The following is a 16,427-nucleotide window of genomic DNA, read 5'->3' as shown; positions in this document are numbered from 1 at the left end:
AAAAAAAAAAAAAAAAAAAAAACGCCATGACAAGTATCATCTGATTATAAAATTGAAAGAAATGAGAAAATAAGCATGACAGATACCAGGGAGAAGAACATTATAAGTGGGGCAAACAGCACTGTGAAGGCCCTGAGGCCTTCAGCTTGGTGTGGAGAGTGTGAGTGAAGCACAGAAGACAGGCCAGTATAAGATGAGCTCAGAGAAGGAGCAGTGGGCTAGATCACATAGGAGCTTGTATGCTACTTGTTTGGGACCAATGGCAGAAACAGAAAGACAGCTTTGCAAATAGTGAAGAGATAATAACTAGATAAGGATGATAGTGAGCAATGATGAAAAGTGGTGAGATCCTGCATATATTTTAAAAATGTAATTAATAGTGAAACCAAATGTACACAAAATGTTGAACGTAAAACAAATTCTGCTCTGTAAATTCGCACCTGAAGCACACACACACACACACACACACACACACACAAAAGCAAAATATTTTCAAAGTAAAGTGGATCATTGTAAAAACTCACAATTTAGGCTGTCAACAAGTAATAATTGAGACAAATAGTTTTTTAAAAAAATGTAATTAATAGGATTTGATTTGAGCTGATTGAAAATGAAAAGAGACAAAGGTAAGTCCAAGGTTTTTGGCCTGACCAAGAGGAACAATGGAGTAGTCATTTATTAAGATGGAAGGATCAAGTAAGGGAGGGGAATAAATCAGGGGTTAGATTTTGGATAAGGTGAATGTACAAGGCAAGTATAAACAGTGAAGTAAAGGCAATTAAGGGACCCCAGTGGCACAGTAGTTAAGTACTCATGTCCTAACCCAAAGGTCAGCAGTTCAAACCCACCAGCTGTTCTGTGGGAGAACGATGTGGCTGTGTAGTTCTGTAAAGATTTAGAGCCTTGGGAATCCTATGGGGCAGTACTACTGTTCTACAGAGTCACTATGAGTCAGAATTGACTTAATGGCAGTGGGTTTTTTTTTTTCTTTTTAATGCATTTAGGTACTTGAGTCTAGAGTTCAAGGAAAAGTAATGGTTACAAATATAAATCTGGCAATCATTAACTTAAGAAACCATTTAAAGCCATAGACACCTATACTGTGTGTACACATTGAGAAGAAAGTAGTTCAAAGACTGAACTCTAAGGCACTCTAAAGCTTTAAAGTTAGAAAGACTCAGTACAGGAATCTGCAATGCCAATGAACTAGAACAAAAATCAAGAGAGTATAGTGTCCTAGAAACCAAGGAAAGTGTTTCAAGAGGGAGTGATCATCTGCTACTGATAAATCTTAGAAATGAATCCTGGGTTAGTAACCTTAAAGAGCACTGATGTCAAAGATAGTTTTAGTAGAGTGATGGTAGTATAAGTTTGATTAGGGTGAACTGAAGAAACAATGGGAAGAGTATGTTTTCATGCTAAATATGTTGCAACAGAGCTAAATTATCTTAACTATCTATACTTAAGAGGCATTTTTTATTTCTAAAGCCTATTCAAACCTATAATTCAAAATGAAATCAAAATAAGAACACATTTGAAATTAGATGTATCCAGATTTACTTTTGACAAACTCAAAATAAAAAGATTAATTATATCTTTGTGAGCCCATACATTCTAATAGATTTCTATATCCCCACTTACCAGTTCTATTTTTAGCAATGTAACATCTATCAAAATAGTAAACTTCTGGACAGCTGCCAGTCCTTTCAGTAGTGCAATCACCCATGTATCCACATGCTGAGCCAATGGCCAGGACAGCCAGTCAATCATTCTGCAAATTGAAGGAAAATAAAACTATCTTACTGAAAATATTTTCAAAATTAGTTAGGAATAACAAGAGTTATAGTATCACTGTGTGACACAATATTTACTGAGTTTCTTTGTAAATGGCACTGCCCAACATGTAAAATAGAGTATGACAGGTGCTTGTTTCTCAAGGAATTCCCAATTTTGTGAGCTGACAGTTTCTTATGTTTCATATATTGCCATAAAAAATATTTCTGCTATTTAAATTTATGCTATACAGTGATATCAAGAATTTATTTAGGCAAATTTACCCTAAGAAAAGTAGATCAAGTGTAGATATTTGAAATAACACACACAGGTAAGAATCAAGAGTTCTCCTTCTTGGAGGGTAGCATCTAACATGAAATGCACCATTACCAAAGATGATATTTTATATTGTGAAACAGGTATCTATTCCTTTCAAAATCTCATTATAGAAAAACAACAAAAGGCAATTTCAAATACATAAAGGGCACTGAGTATAAAAATATCCCGATGGCTTCACTCTATATTAATTAACATTTTTCTTCTTGAATATCAATCCACTCTAATGGAAGAAAACAAATATTAGGGGTCTGATGCAGATTTTCCCTAAAATTAGGTATCTATCACAATGGGACTGGTACAGCTGCTTTGAAAAGCACTTGGGTCAAATGCTCACATATTTGATCCAGTAATCTAATATTTCAGACTATTTTTTAAGAAAATAATGTAAAAGCTATCATATCATATTCTATAATTTAGTCTATTATATAAATATATATTATATCCCATTAAAAATGGAATTTTGAAATCAGAGTGGTCTGATTTAAAATCTCAATTCACAATTTATTAGCTTGTTGGTGTCGATGTGTGCCATCAAATCGATTCTGACTCATAATGACCCTATATAACAGAGTAAACTGTGCCATAGGGTTTGCTAGGCTAACAGAAAATTTCAAAGGGCTGCTTGAGAAGATTAAGTAAAGTATTATAATGAGATGTGCAAAGACCTGGAGTTAGAAAACCAAAAGGGAAGAACATGCTTTACATTTCTCAAGCTGAAAGAACTGAAGAAAAAATTCAAGCCTTGAATTGCAATACTGAAGGATTCTATGGGCAAAATACTGAATGACACAGGAAATATCAAAAGAAGATGGAAGGAATACATAGAATTACTATACCAAAAAGAACTGGCTGACGTTCAACCATATCAGGAGGTAGCATGTGATCAAGAACTGATGGTAATGAATTAATAAATCCAAGCTACACTGAAGGCAATGGTGAAAAATAAGGCTCCAGGAACTGAGAGAATACCAATTGAGATATTTCAACAAACACATGCAATGTTAGAAGTGCTCACTTTTCTATGCCAAGAAATTTGGAAAACCTGGCCAAGTGACTGGTACAGATCCCTTTCGTGCCCATTCCAAACAAAAGTAATCAAACAGAAAGTGGAAATTATCGAACGTCATTAAAATCAAACACAAGTAACTGCCAGAAATTCAAGCTGGATTCAGAAGAAGATATGGAACAAGGGACATCATTGCTGCTGTCAGATGGATCTTGGCTGAAAGCAGAGAACACCAAAAAGATGTTTATCCTGTGTTTTATTGACTATGCAGAGGCATTCAACTGCATGGATCAAAATAAATTATGAATAACATTGCAAAGAAGGTGAATTCCAAAACACTTCTTCATGCTCATGAGGAACCTGTACATAAACCAAGAGGCAGTTGTTCAAGCAGTAAAGAGAATATTACATGGTTTAAATTCAGGAAAGGTGTGTGTCTGGGTTGTGTCCTTTCACCATTCTTATTCAATCTGTGTGCTGAGTAAATAATCCCACAAGCTGGACTTTATGAAGAATGCAGCATCAGCACTGGAGGAAGACTCATTTACAATCTAAGATATGTAGATAATACAACCTTGCTTGCTGAGAGTAAAGATGACTAGAAGCACTTACTGATGAAGATGAAAGACTAGAGCCTTCAATATAAAGAAAACATCTCAACATAAAGAAAACAAAAACCCTCACAACTGGACAAATAAGCAACAACATGATGATTGGAGAAAATATTGAAGTTGTCAGGGATTTCCTTTTGCTTGGATCCATAATCAACACCAATGAAAGCAGAAATCAAATGCAATCAGTTTGTATTGGGCAAATCTGCTATGAAAGACATCTTTAAAGAATTAAGAAGCAAAGATGTCACTTTGAAGATTAAGGTGTGCCTGATCTAAGCCATGGTATTTTCAATCATCTCATATGTATGTAAAAGCTGAACAATGAATAAGAAAGACTGAAGAATAATGATACATTGGAATTATGGTATTGGCAAGGAATACTGAATATACAATGAACTGCCAAGAGAATGAACAAATCTGTCTTGGAGAAATAGCCAGAACGTGCCTTAGAAGTGAAGATGATGAGGCTTATCTTTTGTACTTTGATTGTGTTATCAGGAAGGACCAATATCTGAAGAAGGACATCATGCTTTGTAAAGTAGAATGGCAGTGAATAAGAGGAAGACCCTTAATGAGATGGACTGACAGAGTGGCTGCGATAATGGGCTCAAGTACAGCAAAGCCCATGAGGATGCTACAGGACCGGGCAGTGTTTTGTGTTTTCTTGTGCACAGGTTCGCTATGAGTCAGAGCCAACTCAAAGGCACCTAACAACAACAACAATCTTTACATGAGCAGATCACCAGGTCTCTTCTCCCTTGGAGCTGCTGGTGGGTTTAAAGCCTCCTTTTCAGTTAGTAGCCTAACGTTTAGCTGAGATATCCTAAATATTGATATAAATTATTTATCTGTGTCTCAGTTTCTTCATCTGTGGATTACAGGTAAACATGCTTATTTAGTATGTAAATGTTAACTTATTTAATACAAGTTAACATGTAACACTGGAACTACTCATTATGAATTCCTCTTTTTCACCAAATACTAACACACTGCAATAAACAAATAGCTATTTAACTATAGTTAAATGGTTAGTTCAAGTAACTATTATACAAATAACTATTTTAATTGTACAAAACATCAAATATAAATACCACATATATAAACATGCTATCAAAAAAAACAACTACTGTGTTGTAAGTATCTACATTAACACCAGAGTGTTACTTTAAGTTTTTTCTTTTATGATTTTCATGTTCCATTTGATATTTCAAGTTGTCCTAAAGTCCAAATGCATTTTACTAAAAGCTATCTATATGTTCCCTCTATTGGCTAAACACTTTTCTTTTTTTTTTTGGCTGTCTTTTCCAACAATGGTTAAAAGTCATTAAAGTAGTCTCTGATAACTATTCTTATCTTCCAATTGTTGTTAGGCTGATTCTAATAAGTCTGTGGCCACTCTACATACGTGGAATAGGAAAGGAGAGATATGTTTGCATTTATGTACAAAGAATACATTCACCGTAGCACTGTTTATGACATGGGAAAACTGCAAACAATCCAAATATCAACAAGGACAGTGCTAAATATACCATGGTATTAATTCTATGGAATGATATGTAAAGTTTTAGAGGATGAGACAGGTGTTTATGTTTCTATTCATGGAGATCTAACATGGGAAGATGTGAGATATTGTTAAATTAGAAAAGAACAAAAACAAACCACTACATTTTGTACTATTTTTATTTAAGGAAAATAAATTTGTCCATACAAAAATGATGTGGTCCAGTGGAGGGGTATGTGGGGGCATATCTTGCTCTATGTAGTCTCTGCCCCATAGGGAGTGACACTATCAGTGGTCAGAATCTCCCTTTTGCTCAGATCTAAGGGAAGTACTATTATGTAAAGGGTGACAGTAGGCAGAGCAGGTATTTCCATTTGGTTAAATCCACTGCCATTGAATTGATTGACTCATAACGAACCCCAATGTATTTCCAAGGCTGCAGATCTTTACAGAAGTAGATTATCTCTATTCCTCCTGCAGAGCAGCTGGTGGGTTTGAACCACGGACCTCTGGTTATCAGCCAGTTGTCTTACCCACTACACCACTAAAGCTCCTTTCCATTTGGTTACGGCTCTTCATTTTCCCTCACCCAGCCAGACTTGTTCTCTCTCCAGTCCATTCCTAGATTTCTATCTCAGAGAATGTCTCCATTCTTTCCTAATCCCATGCATACTCAATCTCAAGACCACGCTGATGCAATTTCAAGTTACAGCTAATACAAACTGAGATCAGTCACTCAACAAATGTTTTGAGAACCTAATTTTGTTGTCAAGTCGGATCCGACTCATAACTACTTCTCCTTGTACTTCTGAGGTGGCATCACTATGGGAGTAGATTACCCAATTTTCCTTCCGAGGAGTGGCTGGTGGGTTTGAACCACCAGGTGGGTTTGAACCACCAGCCTTAAGTTAGTAGTCAAATGCCTTAGGCACTATGCCAACAGAGCTCCCTAATTATACACGTTACTATATTAAGCACACATGGTGACCCCACGTGTTGCAGAACAGAACTGAGCTTCAAAGGTTTTTCAAAGCTACGACCTTTTGGAAGCAGATCATCTTTCTTCCTCTTGGCCTTTCTTCCGAGGCACCTCTATAACTGTAATTAAATGTCCTTTAAATTTATTAAATTAGTACATCCGAGTTAAGTGTCCTTAGAATTCAAACTAATAAGAATTAATACATAGTTTATCATACAGAATATGATACATATGATTACTGTAATAATCACAGAAATAAATCATCCTAACATGACTGTGCCTAAAAAGATTTAGGCATATTCAAGTACTGTTTATTAATCATGTAACTTTTAACAAATTTTCTAATTTTTCTTGCTAGATTGAGAGCAGAAAATTTCTCTCTCTAGATATTGTATTCCCAACACCTAACACAAAACCAAATCAGTTGCCATGGAGTTGACTTGGACTCATGCAAACAGTTAAGCATTCAACTATTAGCCAAAAGACTGGCAGTTTAAACCCACTCAGAGGCACAGTGATCATGTTTTTATTTCAGTTAAATTTTTGAATCCCCAGTGCCCAACAAAGTGTCTAGTTGATTGAGAAGGAGCCCTGATGGTGCAGTGGTTAAGCACTTGGTTGCTAACTGAAAGGCTGGCAGTTTGAATTCACCAGCTGCTCTGTGGGAGAAAGATGTGGCAATTTACTTCTGCAAAGATTACAGTCTTGGAAATCCTATGGGGCAGTTCTACTCTGCCATATAGGGTTGCTGAGTCAGAACTAACTCGACAGCACACAGCAATGACAACTAGGACTAAATAAACCAAAAAACGAAACCCACTGCCACTGAGTCAATTCTGACTCGCAGCAACCACCATCAGTTTCCGAGGCAGTGAATGTTTACAGAAGTAGATTTCCCCGTTTTCCTTCTACGGAGTGGCTGGTAGGTTTGAATTGCTAACCTTCTGGTTAGCAGTCAAATGCCTTGCTGCCTTAGGCACTGTGCCTCCAGAGCTCTTTAGTACTGAACAGTACTAAATTTGTTGAATAAATGAAACCATTTCTTTCTATATTTAAGAAAATAAATACAACTTTAAAACCTTAAGACTGGCAATATTATAAAAGGTGACAAGACAGATTTACTTTTAATTTCTGGAGAATAAAACTAATTTTAGACAGCAGATTCTGGGTTGATCCAGCTTAGTTTTGTCTCAATGTTTTAAATATACCCTTTCCAAGCTCTGGTGTCATAGTGCCTAAGGCATTTGACTCCTAACCAGAGGCTAGTGGTTCAAACCCACCAGCCACTCCTAGGAAGGAAGGTTGGGCAATCTACCTCTGTAGAGATACCCCTCGGAAACCCAAGGAGGGGTTGCTATAAGTCAGGATTGACTCGAGGGCAGTGAGTTTGGTTTTTTGGTTTACTTACCAACTATCTCATTATCCAACATTTTGTATTTATGACAACAGCAAAAGAAAATCTACCATCTGACTATTTTGTGCATTAATGACATAATTATTTCCACATATTGTTGTTGTTATGTGCCGTCGAGTCAGCCCTGACTCATAGCGACCCCTCCTTGGGTTTCCGTGGCAGTATCACTACGGAAGTAGGATTGCCCAACCTTCCTTCCGAGGAGTGGCTGGTGGGTTTGAACCGCCAGCCTTCTGGTTAGCAGTCAAGTGCCTTAGCCACTATGCTACCAGAGCTCCTATTAGTACCTCTGAAATCACGATGTATCTTTAAATCAATGAAATTGATTAACTTAAGTGTCTGTGTCTCCTCACTAGAAAATAAGCTCCAAAGGGAAGATTATTTTTATTAATTTGTTCAAGGATATTTTCAACATTGCCTTGCACTGATATTAAATACTCGAGAAATATGATTTGAATAAATGAATGAATAATTGAATTAAAAAAACACAAAAGTGCTGAGGATAAGTTTATATCTAGACATGTGAGACTAAAACTGCATAACATGAAGAATAAAGAGAAAAATATAAAAGGTACCAGAAAAATGACCACTCACAACAGAACGAGAATCAGACTGACAATCAACTTCACATAAGCAACAACAGATGTCAGAAGAAAAAGCAGTATTATTTTCAAATTGCTAAAAGAAAATGACTATGAAATATGAACTCTGTATCTTGCTAAATTATCTACTTAAGATTTAGGGGGGAAAAAGACATCACAAAGAGGTTAAGGGTAAGAGTATATTGCCCACATATCTTAGTTGAAAGAGAAAGTAAAGCATGTACTTGCTAGGAAAAAAGTGAACCCAGAGGGAAGAAATGGGTTGCAAGAAACAATAATAAGGAAAGGGATTAGAAAAATATATTGATAATCTAAGTGACTCCCGACTGTACAATAACTGCACATGTGTGTATTTTTTTGGAATTTTTTTTTTTAAAGCTACATTGGAAATGGATTTGTGAATTACTCAGATGCCTTGTCAGGGAAATAACGGGGTGAAAAATTAATTCCAGCTGATTTGAAGAATCCTTATATGATTTCATGATTTCAGTTTTAAATGTTTCTCTAAGTCTTTCATTACCCATAAAATGCAACTGAAAATATTCCGTCCTCCCAAATCTACAATTAGCATCCATAAAGTCATGAAGAAGTACCTGCAAAGAGCTTGGGTCATACTTGCATCTTTTACATTTGGATCCGTAGTAAGGCTCCTGATGAGAACTGTAATCATCTGTAGAGGAATATGCTGCACAAGGCTTGCCAATGTTACAGAAGGTTCAAATGACGCATCTATTTTTTAATTTAAAAACAAAAAGTAATATGGCAAGGAAGTGCAAGTGAAGTACTGAGAGAAAACAATACTTTACCAAAACATAATAATAATGATAATAATCACAGCAAAGTTATTAGTTACTTAGGAAACAATTGTTATATACTATGCTACTTGACTGCTAAACAGGAGGCTGGCAGTTCAAACCCACCAGCCACTCCTCGGAAGGAAGATGAGGCAATCTACTTCCATAGGGATACTGCCTAGGAAACCCAAGGAGGGGTCGCTATGAGTTGGGTCTGACTCGACGGCACATAACAACAACGCCTCATGGCATAGTCTAACTTATAGAAAGGATGTAAAATTACGGAAATGATAGATTGACCACTTGTTCTATGGACAGAACTATTACAATATAAAAACTACTTCCCATTATTGTTATATTTAACATGTTACTTTATTTTATGCATTCTTTAATATAATGTTATTGTTGAGATATTCATTTGTAAAACAGAAATCAGGATAAAAATGCAAGGTATTATTTCAATTTCCACTTTAGATCCTCCAAAGTAATTTATAACTATTAATTAGAGTAATTAGATTACTTTGTTTTAAGGAAGGTTTTTTAAATCTCTTAAACAAGTGAAATTAAAGTGAAAAATTTTGGGGACTTTGTTTAAACTATATATTTATTACATAAATCTAAAGTTAGAGCCTTTATTGCTATGCTCACAAAGGTTCTAGGGACACCTAAGACTATGACAATGTAGGTAATACAAGTAAAATTACCCACACACAAAAAAACTCAAAAACAAAAAACCCAAAATCTAACTCAGATACTACATATATATTGTTGGTAATTCTTTCATGTTGTTGATGAGTGTGGTCGGATGTGTTCTGACTCATAGTGACCGAACGTACTTAATTCATCAGACGGAATGCATAACCAAAAACCGAACTCGCTGCTGTCAAGTCAGATCTGACTCCTAGTGACCCCTCCTTGGGTTTCCAAGGTGGTATCACTACAGAAGTGGATTGCCCAACTTTCCTTCCGAGGAGTGGCTGGTAGGTTTGAACCTCCAGCCTTCTGGTTAGCAGTCAAATGCCTTGGGTACTATGACACCAAAACTTCACCTGTATTTCTGGCTCTCAAACAGAAGTCTCTACTGGTGGTTAAGTAGGGAAACTGGCAGAGGAGGCAGACATGGTTTTGGACCTATAGCTCACAACTTACAGACTTGGAACTTACTGATTTCTCCAAGGCAGAACAAGGAATATAGACTCATATAAAATTTCTAGGTTGACAAGTATTTTCTTGCCAAGCATCACTTGTATCATGGATGCAATTCCCAACATACAATACCACTTATATAAGACCTCATACTTGTCCCCTTCTCTCATTCTACCTGTATCCCTCTTCAACACACTATGTTGTTGTTGTGATGTGCTGTCGAGTTGGACCCGACTCATAGCGACCCCTCCTTGAGTTTCCGAGGCGGTATCACTAAGGAAGTAGATTGCCCCATCTTCCTTCCGAGGAGTGGCTGGTGGGTTTGAACCACCAGCCTTCTGGTTAGCAGTCAAGTGCCTTAGGCACTATGCTACCAGAACTCCCTCAACACACTATAGCAGACAAAAAATTTCAATGTACTGCTTAGGTAAACTGGGATAACCCAGAAATAAAAAGATCTGCATAGTCTGTGATTAAAAAAAAAACAAAAAACCGGGGGGGAGGGCACTTCATAAACAGGGAGAAAAACCTCATTACAACAAAATGATAGTCACATACAACAATAATACGAGAAACATTATTATGCTACCATTAGTCACTAATAAATAGAAGCTTTATATAGCAACTATCATCATCAAAGCATTTCACAGCTTGCGCAAAGGCTGGGTAATTAAGCAACTTGTTTAGCGCCAAAGGTCTTAGATGTTTTCAATATTTAAAATGGGAACACTGCCTGTTTTTCAAAGTGGTGAAGTCACTGCCTAAACAGGATGAGTAAAAATTTGGATGATGGTGTCCATTATGAATGTCTTCAAGGCATAAAACCCATCAGTGTGTGAGAGACAATGAATTTCCAAGAGATACTCTTTTGAAACACAATGACATTACCTGTGGAAGAGATGCTTGCAAAAACTTCCTGCAGGGAAGGCAGCAGTGTGGAGGGCTCGGCCTTCCAGATGTTCTGCAGCAAGTTACTCACTTTTGTCACCTGGGAAACATATTCTCGCAGCTCTTTCTCCTGGGTGGACACACACTGGAAGTGGCCTATTGTTCGAACCAGTTGCTGACAGAAGGTGATGGACAATTTCCCTTTGGGGATGCACTGCACGAAGTCGGTCAGGAGGTCACTCAGGCGGGCACACAGCTGAGGCTCTGGTCTCTCGCACACCATCCGTAACACCTCTACCTGCAGCAAGCTGAAGAGATCCAGCACCGACGGGCAGCTTATGATCAACTTCAGGCCGTTGTGAATGTAATCCAGGATGGCTACGTCCTTCCTGTCCAGCGAATGGTAGCCCTGCTGAAGGAGGCCCAATACAAAGGTTTTGTTGAAGAAGGATTCGAACTCTGGTCGATGATATCGTGCGTAGGCCTCCAGCACCTGGTGCCCCACCTGTCGCTGGAAAGGGTCCTGGCCCTCCAGAATGAGTCGGGTCGTCAGGTCAAACATGGCCTCGCACTGCGCCTCATCTAGCCAATGTTCCGCTGACTCCACCACTTTCTTGACAATCACCCGCTTTAATGGTAGCGGGTGCGAAGAACTTACCAGGCCCTCCAGGATCTTGTCCATTGTCGCTGCGCGGCAAGGCCAGGGCCAGGGGATAAGGAGAGGGCGGCGGCGGCGGCCCTGAGGAGCGGCAGGAGAGCCTCGGGACAGACAACTTGGAGCACAGCAGCAGCGGGACTGGCCACCGCCACTGCCGCCTCAGCAGCCACATTTATTGGGCAGGGGAGTCCATCCAAGCCCGGGCGTGAGCTGGAGAGCGCACGGAGCCGCGCCTAAGAACCAACACTGCCTGCCACGGGCCTAAGGCTAAAACTCTGAGCCTCCTCGGGCCCGCGGTCCCTGTCAATATCGGCGCAGAGGGCCCAAAGGGCCACCTGTGCTCAAGGCTGGGAGCTGCGAGTCGTAAGGCGGAGGAGGCACGCCTCCATGTCTTGGGGCAGGTGTGGGCGTCCAGGCTCCAGCAGGTAGTGAGTAAAATCCGGTCCTGGAGTAAGTCAGGAGTCGCTGTCACAGAGGGCGCCAAGAGCAGGAAAACCAGAGAAGAGAGGAAGAGGAACACCTTTGACCCGGATCCAGAAGGTCCGGAAAACAGGAAGTGAAGGACCTAGGAACCTCCGGAAAGGTCCGCCCCTCCGCGTTCTGACTACTCCATTCTTCCCACCCCTATATCCCTCCTCCGCTTCAACACGCGGGCTCGGTCCGGGTGCTCTGGGTCCACCTCTCGCTGCCTCGACCTCTCGCTGCCTCCGAGGCGCGGCCGCCAGCAACCGAGGCGGGCGGAGACGCTTGCGTTACTGGGCGGCAAGTGCTGACTGTGTCATAGGCCGTCTCGTCGTGGCGCAGCCCGGGGCAGATGCTGTGGAGGTGGCGACCGCCGGTAGATACTGTTAGTTATCTCCCCGCCCGGCTGCTCATGAAAGCTCAAGAAAGCCCTATCCGTATAAAATCCTATGATTTAGATAGTTTTGGGAACGTGAGAAGAGAGAGAAAATAAGAAAAATCGCAAATTAGTACTGAGGAGAAATTGTAAGGAAAAGAACTCATACTACTGCAGAAGAGAAGTCGTTAGTGTTCTGTCTGGGTCATGAAGAAATGGGCTTGGTTTTCTGATCAGTTGAAAGTTATAAATCCGAGTACCCTCTTTCGTTGTGATTATTAAAGTAAGGTCAGTACCGGTGGCAGCATACTTTTAACTACCTGACGATCAGCACTGGCAGAGATTTGACCAGGCGTCTAAATAATATTCAGAATTATTTAGAATAATTAAGTTTAATTTAAACTTAATAATAAGTTTAATTATTTAATTAAATAAATTAAGTTTAATCTAAATAATTATTTAGAATTATTAAGTTACTGGATCTTTGTATCATATCGAAAATTTATAAACTGCACCAGAAATGGGTCGAAAGTAAGGAAAATGTCAGGTGAGAAAAAAAGAAAGGTAAGCACCCCCCCACCCCGCCTTGTGACACACAAATCCTATTGCTGTGGAGTCTCTGACTTGATTACGAAGGATGTACATGTTTTTGGCGGCAACCTCCCACATCTTTCTCCCGCTGGATTTCGATTGCCGGCCTTTCAGTTAGCAGCCGAACAGTTAACCACTGTGACACCAGGGTTTCTCACCATATAGGATGATACTTTAAAAATTGAAAACCAGATGAATATTTCACAAAATTAAACACATAAAACCAAACCCACTGGCATCCCTTAGATTCTGGGTCATAGCAACCTCCATAGGGTTTCCAAGTCTGTAAATTTTTCTTCCATGTTGTAACTGATGGGTTCCAACTGCTGACCTTTTGGTTATCAGCTGACTGCCTTACAGTAAGAACTCTTTCAAGTTAAATCCCAAAGATTCACAGTAAGATTTATGCTTTAACCAGAGGCCTTTACTTTGGAAAATATGACCCGCTATAGCCCCCTGGGTTGACAAGAGTTAAAATTCAGGCTTGGTTAATAAAATTGTGAAATCAGACATTAATGGCTTGTAATACAGGCAGAACTTTAAAGAAATTCCACAGGAAAATGAACAAAATTATGATTTTCCTAAGTTATTTTTAGTGGCTGTGGTGTGCCTTCCAGCTCACTGTGACCCACGTATGCAGGGTAGAACTGTTCCATATGGTTTTCAAGGCTGTGACCTTTTGGAAGCAAATGGCACGCCCTATTGAGCACCTCTGAGTTTCAAGTGCCAGCCTTTTGGTTAATTGTTATTGTTATGTGCCGTGGAGTGGGACGCGACTCATAGCAACCCCTCCTTGGGTTTCCCAGGCATCTGGTAGCATAGTGGCTAAGACACTTGCCTGCTAACCAGACGGCTGGCGGTTCAAACCCAACAGCCACTCCTCGGAAGGAAGGTTGGGCAATCCTACTTCCGTAGTGATACTGCCTCGGAAACCCAAGGAGGGGTCGCTATGAGTCGGGGTCGACTCGACGGCACATAACAACAACAACAACATCACTACAGAAGCAGGTTGCCCCATCTTCCTTCCGAGGCTGGCGGGTTTGAACTGCCAGCCTTCTGGTTAGCAATCAAGTGCCTTTAGGCACTGTGTTACCAGAACTCCTTTTTGGTTAATAGTGGATTGCTTAATACGTTTGCATCACCTGGGAACTCAATATTGTTTGTTTTTTTCTAAGTACATGATTACACCAATATATTTAACACATCAGTTAAAGTAATCTTGAGGAAGAAGAGTATCTGATTTAGAGGAGATAGGAGTTGAGTAAAGGAAAAACTGAAACTGAACTGGTTTGTAGGAAGAAAAAAAATATGAATCTAAAAGAGAATCATGGTAGAGCACAGGAAGAGATGGATTTGGAACTTTTTCAAATAGAAGGATGGTAAAGCTATAAGGAAAAGTTTAACTTCACTGGGAATGACACCACACTGGAATACAAAAATAATATAGAAAGTAAAAGTTTAAGAGACTACCCCCTTTGGGGGGTTATTCTAGGTTGCTAATTGAACATGAATGAACATTGCTGAACAGTAGCAGTAAAGAGATTATTCCAAAGCAGACAGGAAAAAAAAAAAAAGATTGGTTAGTTAAGAATTTGACAAATAAATCATTCATAACATTTTCCCCTTCCCATTAATATAAAATTAACATCTAAAATGTTTTGAGAAATCAGTGTTGTAAAATAAGATGTCTGCCAAAAAAACAAACACTGGGGTTGATCCCAACTCATGGCGACCCCAACAAGCTCTTTTTTCCTAATGTTTAGGGAAGCACATTGCCAGGCCTTTGCTCCCCAAGTTGGGTTTGAACCACAGCTAAGTTGTTAACCATTTTGCCACCAGTGCTCCTCTTAGCTCACTATCCTTTATATCCTCTACTACTTCCCATCATATTTAGACTAAACTTCAGATATTACCATTGACGATAGGCCCTATATGAAGTGGCTCCCATCTCTTTTCTTGCCACTCTATTGTGTAAGCCATACAGGTCAACTGTTCTCTTGTCAAACTCCTCCAAGTTCCTTCAAGTTTTAGGGCTTTTGCACTTAAGTCTTTACCTCAGGGAGTCTGCTCCAGGCTATCTACCACTCTAGTATATTATGCTAAGGAAGTTGATTGCTAACCAGAAGGCTGGAGGTTCAAACCCACCAGCCACTTCTCAGAAGGAAGATTGGGCAATCTATTTCTGTAGAGATACCGCCTCAGAAACCCAAGGAGGGGTCGCTATGAGTCAAATCCATTTGATGGCAGTGAGTTTGGTTTGGTTTTAGTGCGTTACTCTGTTTTTTTTCTTTTTATGACTTAACCATTATTGGAAATTATTTATTTAATTGCTTATAGTCTTCCTCTATCTCCTAGAATCTAAACTACATGATGTCAAGAAACTTAATTTATTTCACTCACTTCCAATAGTTCTGGAAGTTCCAATAGTACCTGGCACAAGTAAGAAATACAACATTTTGTTGAATGAATGAATTTTAATTTTTTAATGAAATGAAAAACATTTAAAAAAAATCCTAAATAATCTACAAAATAACTTCTAGAATTAGTAAATGAGTTCAACAAGTTCTCAGGATACAAGGTAACAGACAAAAATCAAATATACTTTTCTATACTAGCAATAAACACATGGAAACCAAAATTAAATATCATTGGCAGTCACTCCAAAGCAAAATTTAGGAATAAATCTGATAAATCTAACAGAGCATATATAGATTTGTATGCAGAAAATGATAAAACACTGATAAAAGAAATCAAAGAAGATTTAAATAAATAAACATACTATGTTAATAAATTAAAAGAATCAACATATTAAAATACTAGTTCACCCCAAACTTACATACAGGTTTAACATAATTCCTACTAAAATCTCTGTAAAGTTTTTTGTAGATACTGATAAGATTATGCTAAATTTTATATGAAAAGGTGTAGGCCCTAGAATAGCTAAAACAATTCTGAGAAAAATAAAGAATTAAGTGGAAGGGATCACTCCACCTATATTAAGACGTTATATAGCTACAGTTATCAAGATATGGTGGTATTGATAAAGGATTAGATGTATAAATATGTGTTTTGAATATTCAGAAATAGACCCATAAAATATGCCCATCTGATTTTTTACAAAGGTACAAAACTGTTGTTGTTTTTGTTATAGTCAATGAAAAAAGGAAAGTCCTTTCAACAAATGGTGCTGGAGGTATTATGTTGTTGTTGTTGTTGTTATGTGCCGTCGAGTCGGCCCCGACTCATAGCGACCCCTCCTTGGGTTTCCGAGGCAGTATCACTAC

The 16,427-nt window shown here is 38.8% G+C and overlaps 1 protein-coding gene across 1 annotated transcript in view; it reads right to left on the bottom strand.

Annotated features, from left to right (window-relative positions):
• The window catches only part of USP38 (ubiquitin specific peptidase 38), a 42,717-nt gene extending 30,979 nt beyond the window's left edge, over nt 1-11,738 (bottom strand). The window contains exons 1-3 of the mRNA XM_007944097.2: nt 11,057-11,738; nt 8,822-8,957; nt 1,642-1,771 (exon numbers count right to left, since the gene is read on the bottom strand). Of these exons, the coding sequence (XP_007942288.1) occupies nt 1,642-1,771; nt 8,822-8,957; nt 11,057-11,738 (948 nt within the window). The remainder of the gene's footprint in view (nt 1-1,641; nt 1,772-8,821; nt 8,958-11,056) is intronic.
• Nucleotides 11,739-16,427: the final 4,689 nt, after the last annotated feature.

Source organism: Orycteropus afer, unplaced genomic scaffold, assembly GCF_000298275.1.
Source record: "Orycteropus afer afer isolate SDZICR_OR568_19922 unplaced genomic scaffold, OryAfe1.0 scaffold00120, whole genome shotgun sequence".
Lineage (NCBI taxonomy): Eukaryota > Metazoa > Chordata > Mammalia > Tubulidentata > Orycteropodidae > Orycteropus > Orycteropus afer.
The sequence above is the reverse complement of the archived record's forward strand: the minus strand, read 5'-3'. Positions and strand labels throughout refer to the sequence as shown.